General features: G+C 62.1%; 2 protein-coding genes across 3 annotated transcripts in view; one reads left to right on the top strand and one right to left on the bottom strand.

Moving 5' to 3' along the window:
• GALE (UDP-galactose-4-epimerase) overlaps nt 1–4681 on the top strand; it is a 9880-nt gene extending 5199 nt beyond the window's left edge. Inside the window, exons 2-11 of one of the 2 annotated variants that reach the window (XM_019512393.1) lie at nt 3–33; nt 124–239; nt 672–785; nt 1380–1556; nt 2110–2223; nt 2299–2365; nt 2558–2643; nt 3068–3145; nt 3399–3513; nt 3635–3928. In XM_019512393.1, the coding sequence (XP_019367938.1) occupies nt 3–33; nt 124–239; nt 672–785; nt 1380–1556; nt 2110–2223; nt 2299–2365; nt 2558–2643; nt 3068–3145; nt 3399–3513; nt 3635–3690 (954 nt within the window). In that variant the 3' untranslated portion in view covers nt 3691–3928. Of the gene's footprint in view, nt 1–2; nt 34–123; nt 240–671; nt 786–1379; nt 1557–2109; nt 2224–2298; nt 2366–2557; nt 2644–3067; nt 3146–3398; nt 3514–3634; nt 3929–4394 lie in introns of those variants that run through there. The other variant, XM_019512394.1, reaches the window with a different exon arrangement.
• Nucleotides 4682–5857: 1176 nt separating this feature from the next.
• The window catches only part of LYPLA2 (lysophospholipase II), a 12945-nt gene continuing 9957 nt past the window's right edge, over nt 5858–8845 (bottom strand). Inside the window, exons 5-10 of the mRNA XM_019512391.1 lie at nt 8643–8690; nt 8334–8404; nt 8068–8141; nt 7720–7821; nt 7341–7517; nt 5858–6779 (exon numbers count right to left, since the gene is read on the bottom strand). Of these exons, the coding sequence (XP_019367936.1) occupies nt 6729–6779; nt 7341–7517; nt 7720–7821; nt 8068–8141; nt 8334–8404; nt 8643–8690 (523 nt within the window). The 3' untranslated portion in view covers nt 5858–6728. The remainder of the gene's footprint in view (nt 6780–7340; nt 7518–7719; nt 7822–8067; nt 8142–8333; nt 8405–8642; nt 8691–8845) is intronic.

Genomic DNA, 8845 nt, shown 5'->3' with positions numbered 1-8845 from the left:
TGGTGATCGACAACTTCCGCAACGCCATCCGAGGTAGGGCGGGCGGGTGAGCTTGGGGTGCAGGGGTCCTCCCGGCCCGGCCGCCGCAGCGCTGTGACGCCCGGCCCGTGCCCGTGCCCGCAGGGGAGGGCGGCCTGCCCGAGAGCCTACGGCGGGTGCAGGGGCTCGCGGGCCGCGAGATCCTGTTTGAGGAGCTGGACGTGCTGGACGAGGCGGCGCTGCGGGGGCTCTTCGGGAAGGTGAGCGGCCGGGCCGGGCGTGGGGGAGGACCAGCACCAAGCTCCGGCTGCGCCCCCGGGCCCTTCCTGGCAGTCTCTCGCAGAAGGAGCCGAAACCTCCAGCTTTCGCCCGAGCCCCTGGGGCTGGGGTGTCTCCTCTCCCGCTTGTGCCGCGGGGCTGGAGGCGGCTCCTGGGGGGGCACCAGAGCCGTCCCGGCGGAGTCAGGGGTAGGGAAATCCTGGCTTCGCGAGGTATCCATTCCGCCGTGCACAGAAAGCAGAAAATGTTCGTGGAGGGGGCGGTGAGAATCGGGGCTTGGCCAGGCAGCCGCCTTCCCACCTGCACTAGCCGCTGCCCCTATGGTAGTTTTCAACCCGATGGCAGGTGGTCACCGACACTGCTACCCCTGTTCTACCCCCGAGCTGTGTGCATTTGTCCCCTCTGCTTCGCAGCACCGCTTCTCGGCAGTAATGCACTTTGCAGGGCTGAAGGCGGTGGGGGAGTCAGTCCAGAAGCCCCTGGAGTACTACAAGGTGAACCTCACGGGGACCATCCGGCTGCTGGAGGTGAGTGAGGCATGGCGCTCTGGTGTGAAGCCTTGCGGGTGGGGGGAGAACCGAGGCAAACTTAGGTGGAAGGCTGAAGGGGAGGAGGGAGATGCTGAGGACTGGGGGCTGTCAAATATGCGCCCACTGGGAAGGCACGAAGGCATCTTGCGGAAGATGAAGGGCCAGCAGCTGGGCTGTGGGCTTAAGGCTGCGATTCGAGAAGCACCGGGTGCCTCAGGAGAGTCTTAGCCCTGCGGTATGCCCAGCGATTCAGTAGCCAGGGGCCTTGCTAGAGCCCCCACATGGTACCAAGGTTAGTAATATAACTGCTGTATCTGCTTGCAGGGAGGTTGGCTCCTTTGCTACGGGCCAGGTGCTACTCCTGCCCTGATCAGTGCAGGAACTAGCCCGCCACCTCCTTGCCTTCTGCCAGTGGTTTCAGCTGGAAGCAGCCTGCTGCACCCTGTGGTGCTGCTCTTACACTCAGAGCGGCTGCACATCAGCTGGAGATGAGCCCTGTGTCTCTGCAAGGGCTCTGGTCTGGGCACAGCCTGGTGGCAGGGCCCAAGCCCATGGGGCAGGCTCGGTGTCAGACGGTCCCTGCCCTCGCAGGTGATGAACGCGCACGGTGTGAGGAACATAGTGTTCAGCAGCTCGGCCACGGTGTATGGGGACCCTACCTACCTCCCCCTGGACGAGAAGCACCCGGTCGGCGGCTGCACCAACCCCTACGGCAAGTCCAAGTACTTCATTGAAGAGATGATACGAGACTTGTGCAAGGCTGAGAAGGTAACAACCCCCCACAACCCGGCACGTGCATGAAGCTGGGATCTCCCAGCCCCTGGGTCTTGGCAGTGTTCAAGGCCTTGGACTCAGTGGTGCCCCTAGCTCCGTGTGCAGGGTTAGACCTATGTCCAGTTCTCTTATCCCCTGGGGAAAGACTCAACCTCCTCTGCAGCACCATCCTCCTCAAACTCCCCCAAGCTGAGGGGGACCCCGGGAGCAGGAGGCTGGAGCATGTGGCCTGAGAGCTGGGAGCACATGCCCTGCTGGGGACCATGGCCCTGTTTCCTCTGTGGAACATCCTGCCTTAGTGCTGCCCCTGTTTGCTGTGACTGTGTCCAAGGGCCTGGGCTGGCTGCTCTTGCCTTGCATGCCACAGAGACTCGGCACTTGGAGGGCAGCAGGTTAGATGAGCTAGCTGCTTTTGCACCCTGTGCCCACATTCCCAGCTCCTCGGGCAGTGCCTGACACAGCCTGGGCTCCTTGCATGGGCTGTGGGAGCCTGTTCTGTGCCCTCCCTAGACAGGGCCAGGCTTGACAAGTAGGGATGTCTCCCCAGGGCTGGAATGCAGTTCTGCTGCGCTACTTCAATCCCATCGGGGCCCATGAGTCAGGAGACATTGGAGAAGACCCACAGGGGATCCCCAACAACCTCATGCCCTATGTTGCTCAGGTACAGCCTCCTTTCCCTCCCCCTCTTCCTCATCACACCTGCTGAGCATGAACTTACAGCCCTTCCCTCATGCAGGTGGCTGTGGGGCGCCGGGAGTTCCTGAGTGTGTTCGGGAACGACTATGACACTGTGGATGGGACAGGTGTGCTGCTGGGCTCAGAGTTGCTCATGGGGTGTGGGGGGAGGCACGGGGCAAACCCTGGTAGAGGGACCCAGCTCTGTTGCGGGGTGGCAAAGGGCCTGGCCTGTTGGCTGCAGGAGCAGGACAGGTGCTGCCCCCCCGCCCCCCCAACGCAGCCAGAAACACTGGCAACCACCCTTTGTTCCCTGGCAGGTGTCAGGGACTACATTCATATTGTGGACCTGGCCAAGGGTCACATCGCTGCGCTGAAGAAACTTAAGGAGAACTGTGGCTGCAAGGTAGGGAATGGTACCCTGAGGAGTTGCCATAGCATTAGGCTGGGATGCCTGTGCAGGTCCAGCCTTCATCTAGAGGCCACCGCTAGGCTGTAGCGTCACGGGGCTCCCACCCCTGACACATGCCTGTCTGCATAATTGAGACGGAGGCATTGCTGTCTGCAACTCATGGGGGGGAATCTCTCCAGGGAAGCCTCTTCATGGCACACCATGCAGGTTCCTGGGTGCAGGGAGCTCTGCTCCAGGGGGCCAAGGCCTGACTCCCAGGTAGGAGAGCAGCTGCAGCCCTGCCGAACGCAGGAACCCAGTCCCTGCCCTTCTACCTGGGCTGCTACAGGAGTGGAGGCTGGGCCCAGTGCTTGGTTATGCTAAGGAAAGAGGCAGACCCCCAAGCACAGCCAGCAAGTGTCCTGTCCTGTCCTTGCAGATCTACAACCTGGGCACAGGCACTGGCTACTCCGTCCTGCAGATGGTTAAGGCCATGGAGAAAGCCTCCGGCAGGGAGGTAAGGCACTTAACTGCTGCAGTTTGGGCTGGCACTTAAGGCTGTATCTATGCCCGCAGCGTGGGGCTTGTCCTGTCCTGCTGGCTGAGGGGCATGTGGAGCCACTGGTTGCAGGCTGCCTGCTTGTGCAACAGCCCTATACAGCCCAGCCAGGTGGCATCCTGCCTCCCCCTACGCTGGGGGTCTGCCCAGGCAGGTTCTCCCCCACACACCCTGGGAGCTGCTGGCTCAGGCCCTACTGCTCTGTTCATAGATCAAGTACAAGATCGTGGCACGGCGGGAGGGCGATGTGGCCACCTGCTATGCAGACCCTGGGCTAGCTGCGCAGGAGCTGGGCTGGAAAGCTGCCTTTGGCCTCAACAAGATGTGTAAGCACTGTGCCTGTGCCCCAAAGCTCCCCTTCCCCCTCCCTCCATGGTGCTGGGAACCTGTTGGCCTGGGGCTCAGCCCCTCTCCTGGCTCCTTTCCAACTTGTCTCCCTCTTTGCAGGTGAGGACCTGTGGCGATGGCAGATGCAGAACCCCATGGGCTTCAGCAAAAACTGAGGCCTGGCAGCCAGGAGGTGCCTCAGCCCAGGCAGCCACAGGCTTGGGGGAGGCTTCTGCCTCCTCCTGCCCCTCCCCCTCCCTCTGCCCAGTTCCTGCCCCACTCCAGCACTGCTCAGCCTTGGCCAGGGCCACTTCCATTCCCCAGAGCCCACTGGGAACAGCCAGGAGCCTGTCTAGCTTGGGACCACAGTCAGTGTAGACTAACCTGGTGCTGTGCTCACTACCTGCTCCCCAGCCTGGGGCAGAGCACAGGGTGTAGGCTGTTCCCCATTATGGGCAGGCCCTGAGCAGGGTGGGAGCTCCTGAGCATGGCCCCCTCCTACCATCTACCTCATGGCTACAAGCCAGCCTGTGGCAGCTTCCCAGCCCGTTCCATATAGCCTTGTTTCCATGGGTGTCACCATTTCACTTCCACAGGCATTGATGCCATTTCTTTTCCACATAGGGGACTCGGGAGATGGTCCCACCTATCTTGGGGTGGACTCGCTCCTTCCCTCTCTTCCCCTCCCTCCTCTCAATAGCAAGGGACCAAAGGCTCCTTCCAAGGTGTGCTAGAGGCATGGGAGCCAGTGCCTCGTGTTTACATGACCACCGCTGCACTCTCGTCTACAGCATCCGATGTCCTGTCTTGGTGATGGGTTCCTGGGTTAGTGACTAATCATTAAGCGAATCATGTTTCTGGTTTTGTTCTTGGCCAGCAGCGTGTGGCAGTGTGCGGGGTCTAGTAGGTCTGAGCTGAGGCCTGCTGTGGTCATGTCAGACTCCTGTCACCCATGGCACCTTGCTTAAACTCGTGCCAAAGCCCATGTGGGCAACTGCTTTGCTCTCCTGCCTCGTGGGGGTAAGAGCTGTGCCTACCCCCACGCTGGGCCAACACTACCATTGCCCCACTGCTGCTGCTGCATCCTGGGTCTGTAACTTATGCTACTAAATTATGAATTGAGCTGTTGATGGTTTCTATTTAAAAATAAACTTTCTTACTCTGGCAGCCCTGTAGCTTGCATATGCTGGGGCAGGGGGCGTAAGCTTTACCAGAAAGCCCCTGGGGGTGGGCCCTGAGCAGAGCTCCCTGCAGGAAAGATGTCAGCTCAGGCCTGTGGGAGAGGTCCATGGTTTATTTAATCTCTGGAACTGGAGGGGAAAAAAATAACCCAAAACACATACAAGGAAGACGAGAGAAAATAAAAACCAAGTGTGGAATGGACAGTGCCTCTGCCCAGCTCCTGGGGGCTCCATGCGGTGTCCCCCCCCCCCAGGCAGCGAGCAGCTGCATGGAATGCCTTGGACAGGGCCAGGCTAAGAGCAAGCAGGGCCCCAGGACCAAACCCACTGATCCCTGCCGCACAGGTAGTGGGTGAGGACTGTCCCAGCCTCCAGGGGGGCTGCTGCTCCCTCTGTCCACACCCCCCCCCACCCGTGCCTCTGACTGGGTTGGGGTACAGGGGGAAACTGTGACCAGCAGGATGGAGCCCAAAGCAGGGAGGGGGGCTGTGGCCATGAAGTCCTGCTGGGCGTGCCCTAGCTGAGGCTCTAGGAGGGTTATTGCTGTGTGCAGCGGGGGCTTGGGTGGGGAGTGAGGTGGCAGCTGCCACCATGCACCAGTCTTATGCTCCCCTCGGCCTGGTCTGGGGGGCCTGGCCCAATTTAGGGCCCAGCTACTCTCCTTCCCCCCCCCGGGACCCAGCAGCCCCCCTTGCTATCTTGCAGACCCCAGCCATGCTCTACCCCACACTTGTACAGGGCAGGCTCCAGGGTGCAAGGGGGGCAGGTATCCCCTTGCCCCACTGGTGCTGCCAGCTTGGTGCCCCCCCAGGCAGGGCAGGGGCCATGCATGGCCCATGCAGCAAGGGGCTGCTGGGTCTGGGGTGTGGGAATGAGAATTCAGCCCTTAGCCTCAGAGGTTTGTGTAAAAGACACTTGCAGCTCAGCTCCCAGGCCCCGCTGTAGTCAGGGCCAAGACCACTGCAGGCTCAGCCCATGGGAGAGAGGGGGCTGGTGCTGCTCAACAGCAAGCCCCTCAGGCCAGCTCAGCAGAGGGGAGGGGAGAGGTGTTGAGAGTCCAGCCCTCAGCTGGAAGGGCCTGGCTAGGGGGAGGGCTCAGAGAGCCTGGCACAGCTGGGGAGTGTGGGGGGGGCCTCAGTGCTGTAGGGAGCTGCACTGTCAGGGAACCTGCACCCACAGGCCACTCCTGCCAGCTGTAGGGACTGCTTTCCCAGAAAGAAGCAGGCCCTGCCTTGGCCCAGCAGGAGGTTGTGCTGATGGGCTACCGCTTAAAGCAAAGAGGGCAGGGTCCTTACCCAGGAGGAGAGGGCTGAGCTAGCTGAAGCAACAGGCCACTGGTGTCCTGGGGCAGATGCTGGTGAGGTGAGGGTAGGAGTGAGCCCAGCTGGCGGCAATCCCAGCCGGCATCGGGCCCTGGCAGCCGGAGGCTTCCCCTCACTCCCTGCCTCAATGAGGGAAGGAGTAGCAGCAAGAGATGTAGAGGATCAGGCCAGCACCTGGGCGGCCCCTGTGCCAGGGAGCTGGCTGTAAACGGCAGGGATTTGTCTTTGCCTGCAGGGGCAGTACCCAGCAGGCACAGATTGCAAGAGTGGGGAGAGGGGCGATTATCTGTATGAGGGCGGTGTGGGGCTGTGCCTGGGGCAGCGGGGGCCAGCACCCCCCCGGCTTCCGCAGACACCCGCATAACACTGTAACAGCAGAGAAAACCAGGGGGCCCCGGCCTGTGCACACTGTGCCCAGGACTGGAGCCAGGGAGAACCGAGGGAGGGAGACCCGCCAGGGGCAACGAGTGTGAGGGCAGGGAGGGGAGCGTACGGTGCACGGTCCGAGGGAGGAGCCCCAGGGCCAGCTCTGCTCGGCTCTGGGCACCAGGGCGACAGCCCCATGCCCCGGGCAGAGGCAAGAGGAGGAAGGGCGCGAGTGGAGGCGAGGTTGGTTGCCATGGCTTCCGGTTGCAGCAGCCGGGTCTGGGGCGCGAGGTCGGCGGCCGTGACCTCCGCGTCCTTCCCCGCGACAGTCTTGAGTGGCTCTGCTCAGATCCGGGGCAGCAGTTTCTCAATGAACTCCTTCACGGCCAGCATCTCCTGCGCACAGCGCCAGAGCCCTGTCACACAGGTGCTGCCCCAGCCTGCGGGCGCCGCAGGGCAGGGGCCCATGCTGAGTGCTCTGGGGCTCCAACTCGGGCACTCCCAGCCCACAGCTGGGCCCAGGGGCAGCCTTATGCCAAGGCAGACCCCCTGCCCCCCGCACAAGTGGGCAAAGGACTGTACTCCCCATGTCTGCTCCAGCCTGGGCCTGCCCCCTGCCTAGGAGGGTCTTCCCACTTCTGCCAGGCTAAGGGAAGCTCAGGCCCCTGAGGCTTCACTAGAAAGACTAACAGCTGCTGTAGACAGTGTCCCTGCTTCAAGACGAGGCATGAACTACAGGTCCTAGTATATGATGTGCCCCTGTCCCACCCCCCAGCCTCCTCATGGACTCCCCAGGCTACTACCAACTGGGAGCTGTGGCCTCTGGTGAAGGTGAGGACATGCCTGAGCCACTCCATGGGGGAGTTGTGTGTATCTAGGGCTCATGGCAAGATACACGCGAGGCTCTGGGAAGTGTTGTGGGGACACCACCCGGGAACCGCTGTGACTGCCACTGACCTGCGGGCAGGAGCTGTGCATGACGCCGGGGTAGGTTCTGAACTGCACCTTGGTGGGGGTGACAACTGACTTGAGCTTCTCGGCGGTGAGGGCCCCGAAGCGGACAGGGATCATGGGGTCCATCTCCCCGTGGCACTGCAGGATGGCGATGTCCTTGTTCACGCTGTTACTTGCTGCCTGTGGGGCAAAGGCCAGAGCTCAGGGGTGTGTGGGGGATGGCAGGGCCCTTCTGGGGGCTGTGCTGGGCCACCCCTGCAAGCACTGAGTGCTTGGGCTTCCCAAGGCAGAAGGGGCAGCAAAGGTGCCCTTCCCTGGCTCACACCCCACACAGGATAGTTGGGAACAAGAGAGACATGCAGATGCAGACACAGAATGGTACCTGAGGGAAAGCCTTGTGCAGCGGGAGCCAGCAGCTGAGTGCCACGATGCCAGCAAGCTGGTGCTGGCAGGTAAGTGCTGTGTACAGCGACAACGCACCGCCCTGAGACAGGGACAGCAGAGAAGCAAGTGTCAGGAGCAGGGAGCCCCTTTCCAGGGGGAAGGAGGCTCTGAGGGGGGAGCAGCAACTACACCCACCAGCCCCCCGCCAACCACCCCCTGGGGCTGAGGCACTGCCACCACTCCCCAGCCATTGCCCTCCATGCCCGCAACTCCAGGACAGGGAACTGGGGCCAGTGAGACCACATGTGCCCCTTCCCACACCTTTACACCTGCTGGCCCCACTCACCTGCGAGAAGCCCCCCAGGATGATGCGGTTGGGCGGGATCCCGTTCTTCACCTCATGCTCAATGATGGCTTTGACTGCAAGGAGGCAGGCAGGAGTTAGGGCAAGGCAGCCAGGCCACAGGGGCTCCCCAGTGTGCCTGCCAGAGCCATGTGCACTGAGCACACCGGGAGCAAAGGCCACTCAGTCCTCAGTGTAGGCAGAAGGGGAAGGCAGGGCCTGGCCTGGAGGTACCCAGCCTGGCTTGGCCCAGCCCTGCACCCACTTACTGTTCTCAGCAGCTTTCTTGATTCCAGCTTCATCCTCTGGCGCATCTGGGCTCAGTCCCATTAAGTCAAACCTGGGGAGCAGCAGGAGGATCAGCCACACAGGGACAGGCAGAAGCTGCTCCCCCTGTCCTGGGCTCAAGCTATTCCCTTTTCTTCTCCCTCCACCCCCTAGGCTGGGCTCAAGCTTTTGCCCTTGCCCCCTCCCCCTCCCCCTCCCCCTCCTACCAAAACCCATGAAGGGCTTTCACCCTGGGACTCCCCCACCCTCCTGGGTCCCCCTCATGTGGGTCTCCCCCAGTAGGGACTGACCAGGAGGGCATGACCATCTTCATATTGAGGGTGACAGGGATCCGGGGCCTGCAGGGAGGAAACAGATGGTTAGGCCTGGCAAAGAGGGAAGGGGCCCTGGTGCAGGGAGAGCTGCCCTGGGTCCCCGAGAGGCTGCACCTCAAGGGCAGCAACCAGCCAACACAGCACAGTGTGGCCTGAGGGGTGCCTGTACTCCTTGCCCC

This window comes from Gavialis gangeticus, unplaced genomic scaffold (assembly GCF_001723915.1).
Source record: "Gavialis gangeticus isolate Ggan-Ray unplaced genomic scaffold, GavGan_comp1, whole genome shotgun sequence".
NCBI lineage: Eukaryota > Metazoa > Chordata > Crocodylia > Gavialidae > Gavialis > Gavialis gangeticus.
The sequence above is the reverse complement of the archived record's forward strand: the minus strand, read 5'-3'. Positions and strand labels throughout refer to the sequence as shown.